General features: G+C 37.1%; 2 protein-coding genes across 4 annotated transcripts in view; both read left to right on the forward strand.

The window, feature by feature from the left end:
* ITGB1BP1 (integrin subunit beta 1 binding protein 1) overlaps positions 1-17461 on the forward strand; it is a 488766-nt gene that overhangs the window by 275500 nt on the left and 195805 nt on the right. The gene's annotated exons all lie outside the window — the stretch shown is intronic.
* The window catches only part of MBOAT2 (membrane bound glycerophospholipid O-acyltransferase 2), a 126184-nt gene that overhangs the window by 81003 nt on the left and 27720 nt on the right, over positions 1-17461 (forward strand). For all 3 annotated transcript variants that reach the window (XM_072407549.1, XM_072407548.1, XM_072407547.1), the window contains 4 exons: positions 659-754; positions 1487-1542; positions 5323-5377; positions 15352-15535. In XM_072407549.1, the coding sequence (XP_072263650.1) occupies positions 659-754; positions 1487-1542; positions 5323-5377; positions 15352-15535 (391 nt within the window). The remainder of the gene's footprint in view (positions 1-658; positions 755-1486; positions 1543-5322; positions 5378-15351; positions 15536-17461) is intronic.

Consider the following 17461-nt stretch of genomic DNA (forward strand, 5'->3'; position numbering starts at 1 on the left):
GCATGTGCAATGGTAATGGTTTTCTGTTGTGGTCTGCTGTGATAAATTTGAACCTGTTCTATTTTGTCATTCATTTCCGAGCTTTACCTCAACATAATGCTCAATACGTATCAAAAGACGAGTTGCATGCCCTTAATATTGTCAATGGTACTGCATGAAAAACGCACTAAAAAGGTGAAATGTGTTAGGTGCACTTTGTGTCACATGTCCATGATTACACTGAAATTAGGAATTCAGAAAAATGTGCTGTATAACCTGAACCCATAAATTTTATAATTATTAAATAAATCCCATAGTAAGCTTTTATATTGGTGCAAATGGCCACTTTGGATCTGATGAATGATGTACTTCACAACTTTCTGAAATATGTTGTCTGGTTTAACCTGATTTTTAAACAAACATATCTATTTCTACATTTCTAATATATTTGTGTGCACCCCTGTTTCCTTCTACCACTGAATTTTGCTTGGGGCATTTTTGTATTTTAGATCTGCCCAACCAGGGCAATTGCCCTCCATAACATGAATTTCACCCAGCACTGTATAGTTTAAGTGAATCCTGTGCTCCAGTGCCATATCCCATCAATATTTCAATGTTATATTTTTAATTTCTTTATTTAATTATTTCTGACCTAATGAAATGTTTTCTTTTTTTTCAGATTCTGCTTTGTGTTTGCTTTGGGATACCTCACCTTGTGCCAAATAGCAAGAGTTTATATTTTTGACTATGGGCAGTATTCTGCAGATTTTTCGGGGTAAGTACAGCACAGATATAATGTGCAGAATCATCACACTTTTATGATCTTCTTTTGTCTCACATTACACCCCTGGGTTATCATCACTCTGTCTCTGCACATATAAATAGAGGGGAACAATAGGGCACATTTAGGGGTCCTGTCCCATAGCACAGGGCTTTTGGTAGGAATTGTACCATTTAATCTTCTGTACAATTGATTAGATATATTTTTCTGTCAGCCTTCATCTCCCTAGCTAAAGCTTGGAAATCTATATCTGTAACCCTGGGCACCAATTGGATAATGGTCCATGTTAAGCTTACCTGCATTCCTAATAACATCCTTAATACCTTCAACAAAATGTGGGACCCATGGATTGCATATCTAACAACATACATTTGTTTGGAACATAAGAGGTTTAGTTCTCTAGTTTTTATCCCTTTCCCCTTTTATTTTCTATTCAATAGACCATTTATCCTTCACCTTTGTTCCTGCACTGTGCTGTTGCCTATTAGAAATTGTCTTCTGAAGTGCCCGCTCCTACATACTACTCCAAACAGCCACTGGTACCCTGATATGTCAGTGATCTTGTATTGTATTTTTGTTTTGTTTGCATAAAATACCACATTTGCTTTTCTGATTGTTTTCTGGTTTAGTTCTCCATTGTTCTATGTTTAATACATCTCTTGAAATAAACACACTGAAAAATGTAAAGTATGTGACATTAAACTATTTTATTGTGTTTAAATGCAGGCCAATGATGATTATTACACAGAAAATAACAAGCTTGGCTTTTGAAGTAAGAGATGGTAAGCTGTTTTTTGATATAATTATGTTAATGCAGTAAAATAAAAGTATTTTCCTGTTTGTCCTTTCCTGTTTTGTAACTGTGTTTGAAATGTGTACCTTCATTATGTTGTGCATTTGGAATATTCAAAACAAGAATTCGATGGTTTGCTAGGGATAGCAGCTCAATGATTTTTAAATCATAGATAGTATGTCCCTTGTCAATATCATGTCAGCATGATACATGAGGCCTTTGAAGACTCCTATAAACTCACACAGACCGGTATTATTCTGTGCAACATTTTTGGTGACATTTTCATTATGTGTAAAACATTTTTTTAATTTTCAAATTACCTTTGAAAATTTAATGTTCCCTGGTGTCTGATCCAAGTCTGATCAAAGATCATTTGTCTACAGCAATGTTTCTTGATCTTTTGCACATGGGGGACCCCTGAAATAACTTTTAGGTCTTCAGGGAACCCCTGCTATAACTACTATATCCAAAACTTGCAGTACCATTAGTGTGGTGACTAAGATCATTGGCTTCTATTAATCTGACCTTAGAGGAACAAATTACTCATTGATCAAGGAAACCCTAGAGGAACCCCTCTGGAACAACCCTATGGATTTAGGGAACCCTGGTTGAGAAACATTGGTCTAGGGTGAGATTTTCTGGTTTCACTGTTGCATGGTCCTGTTTTATGAGCATGAAGAATAGTCTACTGCCCTTGTATGCACTTTTCTAGAAATACATTTTTCCCCTTTTACATGGAAAATGTTTCGATACACAATAATAATACCAACTTCATGTCCTCGAACATGGTGACTTTTTTTCCAGCATAGCAGATATAGCAAACACCTTTGTGGATAATGTGAGCTCTACATTCATTTAACAGCTTGGCGTAACAGCTTCCATACTCCGGACCTGCAATTCTCAGGAGTATCTAGGAAGCACAGTGCAGGTTAAGCATGAACTCCACAGCAGCCATGAAATTGAATGCACATGGATACCTAATAATTGCGTCTGGCCTCTCTTGTTTGGCTTAGTACAGAAGGTTAAACCAGGATCCACTGAACAAAAAAAAACTGGTAGGACTGAATATTTTTTTTTTGCACATTTTTTTTGGTTTATGGTTTACAAAAATGTCTTATCTTCTTCTCTTCTTAAAACGATGCTCTTGATGCACCAGAACTGCCCTCCACTGATTAGAATATGAAGGATGCACAGTAATGCACTTTTTGCTTTAAGTGTTTGGCTAGCCATTTCTTAAATTTTAGTTTAGAGCAGGGTTGTAAAGAATCAGAACCCCTTTGAAATTATCAAATCTATCTAGGATTTCTTTGGATTGATTTCCATCACTTTTTGTTCAACAGTACAATCTCCAAAAGCAACAGGCAGAGGGCCAGAAGTAGTCAGCAGTATTCCCTGGGGTCTCAGTGCAGCTGATATCACAGTACTGTGTGGATGCAGCTATCTTGGTGATGGCAGGGCTTTGCTTCCCTATGTCAGAGCTTCCAGCAAGGAGAACTGAGACCAGTACAGTAGTTACATCACATTAAATCTTCTGATACTGGGCATTTCAGCTGGAAGTTTTGCTTTCCTCTTGAAAGCAACTTCAATTCATAATGCATTGGCCTACAGACACTCATACTTGCCATCCTAAACAAGAAAATACCATCCAAGTCACTGGTGTTGTAGCTTTTACAAGCACATAGCCTTCATAGATAGTCAGTGCTGTTATTTGATGTCATATTGTATAATATTGTCAGGGTCCCCTCATGCAGGTAGCATAGGATTACTTGAGCTATTGGTCAATTATTTTCAATTGTCATTTTTCTAAATGTTTTGTGTGAATTCATTTATCTATGTTCATCCACCATATATGCAGAGCTATTTGAGTTATATACATTAAATCCACATAGCTTTTCCCCAATACAGTCTTTATGTAGGTTACAGTTGTGCTGACACTCTTTCTCATTATGCTTCTTCCATGCTGTCCAAACAAATCTTCAATGTAAGATTTGTAAATCTTACAGTAAAGCAGCAAATGTGCTTTAAAACAAACCCTCACTTACCCCTGTAGCTGTAGGCATTGTGAAAAAGTTGAAGGCGCTTAAATCTCTATGAACAGCAATCTTGGCAGCCTGCTAACCCTGTAATGTGTTTAACCAGCAGGTATAAGAAAGCTGATATACTCTAGATTAATTGAAATTTGTATTAGGATTCCCTGTTATCCATAAACATTAATTACTTCACAGTACAAGCAGCTAAAAAGGTAATTTAGGGCTAATTTTACTGCTTCGGATGAATATGTAAATAGTGTAAGTTCATAGGCTAAATTTTATTGTCATTGAGACAAGCACATTATTGTGACAGACAGGTAGAGTTTTAGGGGGCACTCAGAGTACTTAGAATTAACTTTTAAATAGAGCATACCTTTCAAAAAAGTAATTGTGTCAGCCAACATTTTTCTGCCGCTACGGTTTTGTGTTGGGTTACAATTGTATTATTGTATTTGTGATAGTGACAGGTCGTGTTTACCTTTGGATGTCTCATTATTAGCATCTTCCTGCATCATTCATTGAATGCTCATAGAATTTCTACCTTCCGTTCTTTATTCATCTCCAGCAAAAGTAATTAGAAATGTAAATGTGTAGTTATTTTCTTGTCACTTAAAATGCTTTCCAGAGCATACTACTAATTACATACTGGCATGATTAACGAAGCACTGCAGCGCAGACTACTCTATATTCTACATAGGGCTTTCAGCTCCGTATGGATTTACTAAAGGTCATTTATGAATACATGAAAAAAAGAAAACAATGTGGGAATAGTTTTTTTGGTTGTTTATGCATACTTTTGTGTAGCTTGTATTCTATGGTAATTGAATGGGTTTTTTTTGGAGTTTCAGACTTGGATGTTGAATTTGTCATAGTGTGGTTCTAGGAGTGGGTGTAACATTTTTGCTTGATGGCGTTTTGGTTCTTCTTGGCTTGGATTTGAGATAATGGCATGATAGGAGTCTTGGTTGTGCCGCAAAATGGTAAGGATGGTTGGATGATATCATGATGAAGTCTATTAGCAGCCAGGAATTGGCCAAAGTAAAATTATATCATTATGGGAGTCTTGGGTCTGCTAAAAATGGATGTGAGGTTAAAGCATGATGGAATTTTTGGTTCGGCTAGGAATGAATATGAGATTATATCATGTTGGGGAATTTTGGTCTTTCCAAAGTAAAAAGCTTGGGGGTTTATACCCCAGTATATGGGGGGTTCTTGCCACCTTACTGGTGGCATTTGTCTTAAAATGCTTCTTTGTACTTCTGTGTGTATGAATTCCTGCTTCCCTGCCCTGTAATTTATTTCACCAACGTCATTACAGGTTCTACCCAAGGGGGAAGATATGTGACCGTTTTGAATAGGTTGAATACTTGCAGTAGCCCATTAACTGTGAAGCATTAATTTCAACACAATGGCTGCTGGATAGCTAATTTTATGTATATTAAAACTGAATGTCCAAATGAAAAACTCAGTGTTATAAGCTGCAATACATCTACATTAGCTACAGACTCGTCAATATAAAGAAAAACTGTTTGACAAGTTCCATTGAGACTTGGAAGTTTTAAATTAGCAGCACCCCACAGTGTGTGTTTTGTATTCTATTGATGTGGCTTAAATTAATTCAACTTCTAATGGGAGGTGGAACAACTAAACCAGTCAACAGGGCTTTGTGCCAAAGGGGGCCTGCGTGTACATATGCATTGTGTTAAATATTTATCTTTCCACTCTCCTTCCTCTTTTAGGAATATTTTGTAAAGAAGAAACGTTGACACCATCTCAAAGAAGGCTGGCTGTTAGGTAAGATGGATTGTTTTCTATAAAGAACAGTTTTATTGCAAGAATTCAAACAATATATTCACACAAGTACAGTGAATTATAGGATGGTACAAAAAGAGAACAGCAAAAATCAAGTCAAGAAATTGTTGCAAAAGACAGATTATTAACAGTAAAATACTTCTTCCCCGAAGATCCTTATAGTGTCATAACTCTATAGAAAAGCAAAGATTTCATAAACAGGCAGAGCCCCTTCTTTTATTGCTACCCAGCTATCCCTGGCTTCAAAACATGAATTACTGATACAGATTTGTCAAAAAGTGAAGTATTCCTAATCTGTAAAAGGTATTAAGGCCACTGACAGTAACATAAGAGTTAGGCATTTTCTGCAGAGGAGGTTACTAGCGGCAGCCTACCTACCTATTTATTTTTGCACAGATTATTTATTTCTGCTCATCCATCTGTCCCGCAGTCTCCTATAACTTTGTTCAGTTCTCAGTGCCATTGTTCGAGCTGCCTCATGCTACTGATCTGTACTGAGCAGCAACTGAAAAGCAGCTAATCTTACTGAATGAAAGTCAGAGAGCCAAGTGTGTGCCATGGTCACAGTGATCGGCTCTGGCTGATTGTGCATTTTGAACGATTGCTGCTAAAAGCTGCTGGGTGAATTCCTAACGGTGCCACAAGTTCACTCACTAAAAATGTGATCCTGAAACAGATCCATCCAGACACCGCAGGTTGCTTGTAAACCAACTACCTGCAATATGTTTCTCGGCATGACATCAAGTGAAATCTGGACATGGTCACTGCTTTTCTAGGTTGGGCTGATTTTACAGTAAATGTGCTTTAGAGAAAGGCAATAATGTAAACTCCTCAATCAGATGTCTTTTTTTTGTGGTAGGATTCTAAGGAACTGTTCCTAAATTGGTGCTCCTAGCAGATACAAAGTCATGATGGCACTATATAAAGACAAGATAATAATGATAACAATAATAATTTAAAGCTGAACTTCAGGCACATAAAAAAATACTGGGGAGGGGGTGTTCAACCTTTCTTCTTTTCCTGGTGACTAGGTCAAAAAAGATGGGAAATCCAAAATTTAGCATTTGTCTCCAGATGACTGGTAACCTTCCAATACATATATATATATATATATATATATATACACAACTCGCAAATCATCTGAGTTGGGTTTAGGTCAGGTGATCGTGGAAGCTTGGTCTTCTGAAGCAGCACTCAATCACTTTCCTTCTTGGTCAAATAGCCTATTGTCCTGTTGAAAAACTTGAAAACAAACGATGGTCCAAACAAGATTATATGGCATGTTGCTGCAAAATGCTGTGGTAGCCAAGGTATGTATGTCTTGAATTTTGAATAAATTACCAATAGGTAATTTAGGTAACCAAGAGGTATTACCAGCAAAGCACTCCCACACCATCACACCTCCTTCTCCATTCTTCATGGTCGGAACCATACATGTAGAAATGCAGGTTTGCTGGATCTTCCAGCTTCTCTGATGAAAGTGTATCCTCTCCAGTCTTGGAGAGCTTTCATAAATCAGGCCCAATGTTTCTTCTTTAGTGGAACAAATTACATGGACCAGAAGAGACAGAAAAAATTAGCTGTCCAATCACAACTTTATCTCAGGGTTTAGGTACACAAGCAATGAAATTAATGACGGGTCCAGAATTAGCATGGTAATATTTATATAATTGGTCCTAAGTGGATAAATAACACCTGCAACACACTAAAACACTAATTAAAAGATGTTACATATAATAGTGTATTTAACGTTATCCAGTCTGCCCTGTAAAGTGGAGAAAATTTGTAAAACCATTACCTATATAGGTTTACTTCCCCTTTGATGATGTAAAGTTTCAGATCTACAAGACTACACGAGTCTGCATTCCTGATATGGGTAGCACAGTGGCTTAGAAAAGTCACATTGTGAAAAGTCACAGTCAGATTGTGAGCCCCTTTGAGGGACAGCTAGTCACATGACTAAGGACTTTGTGCTGCGCTGTGTAATATGATGGTGCTATATAAATACTGTGTAATAATAAGATGACCATATAATGATATCAGCAACCTGCTTTCTCCTTAGCCAAGGGCTGTGCTAACCTCGCTTCTGGTTTTCCCTCCCAATCACAAATTGCTATGATACATTAATTTTTAAAATCCATCCAAAACAAAAAAACTATTATATATTGAAGCTTACAAGTGCTTAGATGAGATGGCTGAGTTAGTTTAAGACTTTTTTCCTAACATTTTCTCCTTGTAATCATGTGAATAACACTTTCCCTGTCCCTACTTACTCCGCTGTATCTATGGAGGCAGCCATGGTTGTCACGCTAGGATACAACTACAAGCGCAACCTTTTTTTTTCCATTGTAAAGTGGGATTAGTAATTTTTAGAAGAGAGCTTGGAAGGATAATACCATTGCTTATTATCAGTTTAGTTCCCAGAAAGTGACAAGGACAGATTTCGGAGAAGATCAACGGGTATTTTCTGAAAATTAATGCAGCTTATACATCTAAGTATTAGTAAGCTGCAAAATATTGGATTTTTGTTTGTAGGTTTTGATATAATTTATTTTAGCAATACTGATCTCATTGGCTTATATTAAGTCTGATGAAAATTCATCAAACTCTGGATTGCTTTATAAATGTTTCATTTCATATACAAAAATAATCATAAATATGAAATTAACATCTAACAATATTTGTTGCCAATATGACAGAATATCATTATCTATCAGTACAAAATATATTGCGACGTGGACAATGGGGTTGCATTGATATCTGTGTAAAGGTAAGCACACATATCAGATGATTGTCGCCCGTGATGAACCCTTGTACCCATCTGGGAGTGGTTTACCAGCATTCATCGTTCTGCCTTGGAAGATTGAAGAATGACTGATCAGAAACGGCTGCTGTGCTTTTCTATAAATGAAGACACAGTGGGGTGCCTCTCATTTCTTGTCCCCTCTCCTCTGAGAACAGAATGGTCTTCTGAGATCACAAGAAGTCTTTCTCAGGGACAGAAATCTGATGTCTGTATGTGGATTAAGTCTGCTCCACAGTGTAACATAGTAAGTCAGGTTCAAAAAAGACAAACATCTAGGGAAATAAACATATCCCAGATATAAAAGCCTATAGACATAGTTGATCCAGAGGAAGGCAAAAAAACCCTGGTACAATTTGCTCCAATGGGAAAAAAAATTCCTTCCTGATTCCATGAGGCAATTGGATGTTCCCTGGATCAACAGTCTCTGTTATCTTTACTATAAAGCCTTAATACCCAGTAATATTCTGTGCTTCTAGAAATCATCCACCTTTTTCTTAAAGCAGTCTATAGAACTTGCTGAAACTACTTCCTGAGGGAGTCGATTCTACATTTTTACAGACTTTACAGTGAAGAATCCCTTCCTTATCTGGAGCTTAAACTTCTTTTCCTCCAGATGCAAAGAGTGCCCTCTTGTTCTTTGTAATGATCTCAAAGTGAATAATTAGGAAGAGAGTTCTCTATATTCACCATTAGTATATGTATACAGGTTAATCATATCACCTATTACACATCTCTTCTCAAGGGAGAAAAGATTCAGTTCAGCTAATCTCTCCCCATGGCTGAGTGCCTCCATTCCTTTTATTAGTTTATTTACAGGACTTGAAGGATATACAGTTATCAGGAATTGTTGCATTTCTGAACATTGTATTCATTTACCTTGGGGTGGATGTATCATTGGTATCACTTCTGACCTCATTCAGAATTCACTATCAAGTGCATTTAACCCGCAGTTGACCTCCTTTTGGCCTGTATTTGCTCTGTATTTCCGTAAACATGTACAGAAATGCAAAACTCGCATATGAACATAAGCCCATCGGCACAGGCCCTGAATTTGCTAGTGTCAGAGCTGGGTTGTCTCTAGAAAGGAAGGTTAGATGATTTAATAAAGCTGTAAAAAAAACAGATTAAATTGAATGTAATTATTTACAGCACATTGGTAAATGCAGTGAATACTCCGCTTTGGAATGCACAAGAACATTTTCTGCTATGCTTTTGTTCAGAATGGCTGCTCAGGTTCACAAAAAACATCTCCAGGTGCAGAGGCAAACAGATTCTCATGGCTTGTAGTTTTCGCTTTTGTTCTCTGATAAGTCTTAAGAAGAATGTTTCCGTGATATTCGGCTAAACCCTGTGCGGGGCAGACACTGTTAGCGGTAAATCCTTGCGGCAGTCCTGAATAATACAGATACAAGATGGAAAGCAGACATCACACTGTCAGAGCACCTGAGATTTTCTTTCAAATGGACTGTATGAAAATCCTAAATGACTTACACAGCCAAATGTAGATCAGTTTGTAAAAAATAAAGGCTAAAATCATCCAAAAGATCAGGTCTGAGATAGCTATTGGATGGGAGTAAATCAACTTGTGATTGATGTTTCTTTTGGGGTTTTACAGTGCCAAGAATTTGAGTCTCCCCTAAAAAACAAAGTTTAATCTTCCTATTTTTTGTCTTTTCCTCATTTCCCAGCTTATCATAATGATTAAATAAAACCTTTCTGTTTGCATACAAATCCTGTTTTAGCTATGATGATGTAATCATCTGGTCCTTGTATTTCTTTACACAGGAAGCTAGCAGCTAGTGGGAAGGGCCTGCATGGTGCTGTACATAACTTTTTGGGAGCTTCATAGCACCCTGCCACATGCAGATCACTTTAAGTACTGCCCATTTATGATGCTGAGCCTCCACGATTAGCTAAATCCAATGAAATGGGTTAGGGAAGACAAGGAAAAAAGGGCTAGACAAGGCTGTATGTCCATCTGCTACAAAATAACTTTCTGCCACTTTTAATATACACTGTGAGAAGCTAAGGGGATTCAGTGAAATCAGAGGAACCTGTATATATGTGCAAGACAAGTAATGGCAGTGATGTCATCCTAATAGCACTGGAGCCATTAGTTTTAATCTATTCTGCATTATGGAGATTCAGATAGTGAACGGCAATACCATTATGTGTGTCTAAAATACTAATCAATGGATATACTCCAACATCTGAAAATGCCATTAGAAAAAAATCTGGATCTTTATATGTGGGCCACACCAGTAGATGGTGCTGTGTCCTCCTTAAAGTGCAAAGCACTGAGCCTTTATAAAAGTTTGTTACACAAGGGCAAAGTTTACATAAAGGCATAGTGCAATCTACTGGTGGCCCAACAATAATGCACAAAAGTTCATTTAGGGACTTAAATGCTTAAGTAGCCCATCTAAACCAACTTAAAAGTATAAAAAAGTTTAAACCATAAAATAGGAAAAAGATAAATAGAGCCCATGCAGTTTTATTCCCCTTTTAAATAAATGTTTTTTAAAATAGCATCCCATTATTATGTTTAAAATTAAACATTACATGTGTTGGCATTTCTATTGATTACTGTTTTTTAATGTTAGCAGTGACTTGATTTATATTTGAGTATATGGACCTGATTTAATAAAGGTCTTCAAGGCTGGAGAAGATACAATTTCATAAGTGAAGCTGGGTGATAAAGTAAATTTTTTCAATTTTCAACTTCAAATTCATCTGCTTTTTGTTAACAAATGTTCTCAATCCTGGACCTAATCCAGGTTCACTGATGCAAGTGTATCTTCTCCAGCCTTGGGGAGCTTTATGAAATCAGGCCCAATATGTTGTTTGATATAAATTGGCAATTTCAACTAATTCTCCACGATTCATCCCTGTGGCATAACAATCAGAAGATCCACAGATGTGTGCAGTTGTTATGCAAATCTCCCTTTAAATTCTAGCTCCTCTATCTCTCCCAGTCATCCTTATTAGTCCTTTATTATGAAGAGTTAAGGAGGTTCAATAGACAAGTCAGCCATATAATAAGCAAAGGATCTAGCTAAAGAATCCCATAGGCTTCAGAAATGGGTGCACAAGGTGTCACTGAAAAGTATACAAAGACTCCTCATCTCATATAGAGAACACCCAGGTTTGTCCCGGGGAGACCTGTCTATTCAGCTTTCGCAGCACTGTGCAGGTAATGACTTAGTGTATGATTACGGGCCTGGCATTCTCCCAAGTCACACAGCATTCACACCCAGTGATAATTCAGTCACCAATTTCTCAACCATATCCACTGATGTGATAACATGCCTGCCTGCGGAATTAACATTTTCTGTAGCTCAATTCCTTATTACAACCCCTGTATCTCAATGAGTTTGTGATATTATTTAAACATGCATGTACATTTTTTATTCTTATATATACTTATATATATAAGTAATTACAGGCATAGAATACATTTTGTGTTTTTTAAATTTTTCTCAAAGTGTATGTATAGTCAATTTTTTTTATAGGGAAAGGTTGGCACCCATCATTCTTTTATCGGTGTCCTTGCTGGGAAGATTTACTCCTCTTTGTACCGGTGGGTGGAATAGATGAAAAATCCAAACTTTTTTTGGTTGTCAAAGGAACACATTGTCAGGGTTTAGCTTCTAATAGGACAATTGATCTGGTAACAACTACCTTTGAAATTTGTAGAGAAATTCTCTTTTCCTGTTGGATCTTCGGAACAGTAAGTTAAATGAAGTCTGCAAAAATGAAACACTAAGAAAAAAAATTGAACTAAACGGAGTTTCCCCCTACTGTATCTAACACATGTTTTATTATAATAAATTGAATTATACATTAAACTTTTTTGGTTTTGCATAGAGTGAAGGGTAAACCCCTTTTGTTTATTTTGTTCTCAATGTCTAGTTGTAGGGGAACTTCATTCACTTTCTGTTCTAGACACAAAGTCAAATAAGAAGAAAAATTCTGTATTTTAGGGTTTCTCAACTAGGGTTGCTTGAGTAATGAGCAATTGGTGTCTCTTAGGTCCATTTAACTGATACCAATGATTTTTTTGGCTATCTGTAAGGGTGGCAGCTTTCCTACTGACCTGCATTGTAAAAAGCATTATTACTACTGCCAAACACACTAATGTACCTTGAGCTGTTGATATAGTATTTATAGCTGGGGACCCCTGAAGATTTGAATGACATTTCATGGGTCCCCCCAAGATCCATAAATGCTGGAATAGAGTTAATGGAATTGGACCACAATGGAAGATTTACCCTCATTTATTTTTGTTCCAGTGACAACTCTAAAACTTTGGATTTCCCCTTACTTTCCGCCTCTGTAAAAGTGGTCACCAGTGTGAGTAGAGGTATGATCTTCTAGGAAGGAACACAGACTGCAGTAAAAAATTGACAGAAGTTATGAGATGTTTAAAATCAAACACACAAATAATTATAAAAAGGATCTATCAAGGAAGGAGGTTTGATATATGGTCCCGATGTGGTAAAACTACTTACAGTATCTTTTGATTTATTTATGATTTTGGCCAGTGTGAAAAAAACAGTGCACTGTGGCACACTATGTATGATTGGAAGTTGGTCTGGTCCCTGTCCCTGCAGCCCCCAATAGATGGGCTCCCTGTAGCCACAAATAAGACATGTCAACCAGCAAAAATGTAAATGTTGGCGAGGCCAGTATGTATAAAAAGTAATTGAAAGGTCATAAGGTATAACTGATAAAATAAAAAACAGATGGTAAATTTATTTTATAGGTAGCAAATGTTATAAAAATCAACTTGCTCTTTATTGTACAACTGTCACTTTTAGAAACACAAAAAGGAGTTAAAAATATAAATATGAAAATGTAGTAGGCACAGTCATGAGACATCGTATCACGGGACAATGTTGCCATATTTCTGCTGACATAGCAGCACTTTGCGGCATTTATGCTGATCACCAGCTTTATATGTTCTCCATAGATCTAAACTAAACTGCTTAAACTTGAGTGCAAATATTATGGCCAGACTTCCAGAAAAAGTATTAAACAGAACTTTGGACTACAAACATAGTGGAAATACAGTGCAGGTCATAGGTGTCTCTGATAAAAGTATCAGAGTTTTACTGTTGAAAGGATAAGATAACTTCAACACACTGATACCCTAAAGTATGATATTTAAATTCCAGCTCAGGGTCGAGGTCACCAGGGCTGTTGTGAGTTTTTGCACTCCCATACCCATGTCTATAGAAATGCAATTTGCAGAAGATATGCAGGTAAGGAAGTATCTGCAGGACAAATGCACCATTTATTTCATTCTGATTGATCTCAGAAGCTTTTTAAACTCTTTTCTCTATACACCTCCTTACTTGCCAAGCTCTCATCCTCATTTGGTTTACAGTATTGTCCGTATGTAGATGACACACAAATCTATCTGTCCAGCCCGACTTGTCTGCCTCAGTCCCGGATAAGGTTTTATGCTGTCTATTGGCCATCTCGTCATGGATGACTGATAGGTTTCTTAGACTCAACTCGGATAAAACAGAACTCATCACTTCCCCTCGATACTGCCTTCAAAATCTTCCCCTGACATCTTTGACTTCCATTTCACCTCTGAATCAAATTTAGGCTCCTGTGCCTCCGATTCTCTCCATAGCATTCAGCTCCCACTTTCCTTTCCTTTTTGTTCCTCCAGTGACCTTCCAATGACTTCTTCACTCATAACCTCTTCCTATGCACAGCTCTAAAATGTCTTTAGGACAACCTCAACCCTTCGTTATCCTATTTGGCTTGGTCTTAAATTATGCTCCAAAGAGCTGCCCTTAATTTCTGTTTAGCAAGGTAATGCCAACCAGTGCAGTTTAAGAAGACAGATTCCATAGAAAAGCAATAAAGTTACTAAAAATAAAAAAGAGATAATACCAAGATGTGCAGTACAGATGGTGAGGTCAGAGCACAGTTTTGTGTAACTGCTTGAGCCTCATCTAAAAAAAGTCACCTTCTGTGTCTCCAGAAAGGTCAGATGCCTGTACGTATCATAGACATCTTTTTGGCTTGCCCTACCTACATACCCGCATTGTTGGAGATGCTGTCGGAAATTTCTGTTCCTTCTCCCATAATTGGAAACAATGTGACATTTGTTGTGTTTGAAGTCTCACATTACTTTATGGTGAAATTGTGTGACAGACAAAATTCTTATTCAGCCGTACACATTTCTGGGAACATCCTTTACATAATTAAGGGAGATCAGCAACCCGTAAATTAAACATGCTGAAGAATCTTTAGCTGCCAATATCTATCTGGTTGTGTTGGATGCCTGACCCCCTGTTGTGTGCTGTGGTTTCTTTTGCTGTCATATTTGTATAAATGTTCAATATCTCCTAGATTGTAAGCTCTTCGGGGCAGGGTCCTCTCCTCCTTCTGTGTCACTGTCTGTTTCTGTCTGTCATTTGCAACCCCTGTTTAATGTACAGCGTTGTGTAATATGTTGGCGCCATATAAATCCTGTTTATAAAAAGCAATGATAATAATAATATATATATATATATATATATAATATATATAATCTGATATATTTATTTTACAGTAAAACATTTTATATAAGGCAATTCTATGGCAAACAATTAGCAAAGCATGCTGGGCTTGCCAAAAAACCTGAAAAGAAAGAAAACAAATAAGAAACAAGGCTTGCATAGGTTTGGTGGCAAGTTTAAACTCCCATAGGTGTGTCTATCTGGTTACATTGCAAAACTGTTTAAATGATGGCTACAAATGTATTATAATGTGAAAAATGTATGCTTAAAGTGTCACAATTGCCTGGATGTACAGACATTTAATAATATCTAAATGCTCAACATATTTTTTTTTTATGGATACTGTAATGTTTTATGGTCGATGTTGTTTATTTTGATGCCCATCATTCTGCCCTTGGTACTACATTACCAACTGTAACTGATAAAATGCCTTTTATAATTTTTGTTGGTTACTGTGGACACTAGAGGTACTTTACACTTCTACAGATATATGTCAAACCTTTTGGTTATTACCCCTTAGAATAGAAGCTTTATACCTATACTGATGCCTTTAATGTTCACCGTGCCTTTTTCTTTGATTTGTTCTTTGTTCAGCAAATTGAAACCAATTTCCTTTGTTTGAATCACAGACACATGCCAAGTCTCCTGGAATTTTTAAGTTACTGCTGTAATTTCCTGGGCATCCTGGCAGGCCCATTATGCTCTTATAAAGACTATATTGCTTTCATTGAAGGCAGATCATTTCACTTGAAAGAGGCGGAGGTCAATGGGAAAGAAGACCTAAAATATGAGCATAAAGAACCATCTCCTAATGTAAGTGTCACCCAACTGTGCCCTTATATGAACTGTGTGGATTGGTATTACCTAGCAGACATAAAATAAACCTGTAAACTCCTCTTTGGTAGTGTGAAAGCCAACCCCATGAAAAAGTAATATTTATGTTTTATAAGGTTCCACTATGATAATGATGTGAGTTGTGTTTCTTTTTTAGGCTCCAGTGGTTTGCCCAATAGTAATTTGTTATTGAGCCTTTCATTTCATTTTCAAATGAATTCTTTTGTACACTTCTTTTGCCTGTATTGCATGCAAAAACCAAATGCATGCAAAAACCAAGCATTCTAGCATCTAGGAGCAGTAACACCCTGTTTTTTATACTGCAGGTCTGATCTCTTGGATAATTGCAAAAATAATATTTATAATAATAATATGTATTCAGGGTCCAGGGTTTACGACTAATGTAGACAATATACTCCACTCCGGATATTTAGAGGTACACAATCATTAGCCCTGAAACGGTTAACTGTTAATATTTATTGCGAACATTATGATTATAGAGAAATAATTTCAAACCTTTAAAATTTTATAAGCCACAGGGATTAGAAAATTGTCCGTAAATTGGCAGTTTTCTTTTGCTTGAAGCCATTGTACATATCCTGCTGTACAAAGACTTGGAAGCTGTACATAAGAGCCATTGTGGCTGGTTTTGTACTGGATTCTTACAGAAGACACAAAATGCTACATGCTGTCTTACTTTCAAGTTCACTTCTCTGTTTAGTGAAAACTATCATCAGAACTCTTCTGCGATATGAAATTTGGATGATAATAAACTGTACCATGATTATATGTATTATAAAACTAACAGTGCTTTACAATTTATTACCATTATTATATGCCTGTAGTTCACTTTATCTTTTAGGGGCTTTTGAATATCTCTTTATCATTTTTTTTTATAATCAGCAAGTTTAATGCAACAATAAATATCTACAATAAGTTCCTTTTGGAGTGCAGGGTCCAAAACGGACTTATCTAAAAGTTTTTTTAAATTGCTTTATTTTCTGATCAGTGAACCCCTTTGCTTTATGCCTGAAACCCACATGGCATATTTGTGTACCTTTTAATCACTGGTTACGCTCATTGATCTTCAATGATCTCACCTATACTTCCCATGTTCAGTGCTCATCTCTGCACCCCAATTTAACCTCTCAGTTCTTCTTCCTATGTTCAGTGCTCATCTCTGCACCCCAGGTCTTCTGCTCACCTCTTCATCCTATGTCTAACAATCTCCTATGCACCCTATGTCCAAAGCTCATCACTGTTCCTCATGTCTAATACTACTACTGAGCTCTGCATGCCAAGTCTACCGTTCCACTCCATCGCCGTATTCATATCTTACCTTTGCATCCCATATTTACCCCTTTTTCACCCCCCTTTCACATTTTTAGCTTACCTTGGCATCTTATGTTTACCTATTCAATCTCCAACCCATGTGCACCACAACTGCTTACCTTGTAGCTCTTTGCATCCCCTCACACTCGAGCTTACATGTCATGCTCAGCTGTTGGCTTTACTAAGCAGCCAACTCTATGGCCGGTAGGTACAGCTTAAAGCAAAACCCTGATTATACTCTACAGATCTGTCTTGACAGCAGATTAGACCAGCATGGCAGATGGAGCAGCCTTACCATCCAGGCCACCAGTTCAGGAGATGCTGGACACGTCCTTCAGCAGTGTGAACCATATAAAAATATTCTTGGACTTAATTGGGGTCAAGACCTAAACTTTAAATATCTCTGCTATACAGGGGACATGTACCTTTATTTCTACCTCTTATAGACAGGGGCCCACTCTGCCTTTTGGTAAATCAGCTCTGATGGTAAGTGACATTGGACTTTCCAAAAACTAAATTTACTGGAGCCAAGGGGCAAGGTTCGTTAACATATGAGGTGGGACTTTATTTAGA

Source organism: Pyxicephalus adspersus, chromosome 4, assembly GCF_032062135.1.
Source record: "Pyxicephalus adspersus chromosome 4, UCB_Pads_2.0, whole genome shotgun sequence".
NCBI lineage: Eukaryota > Metazoa > Chordata > Amphibia > Anura > Pyxicephalidae > Pyxicephalus > Pyxicephalus adspersus.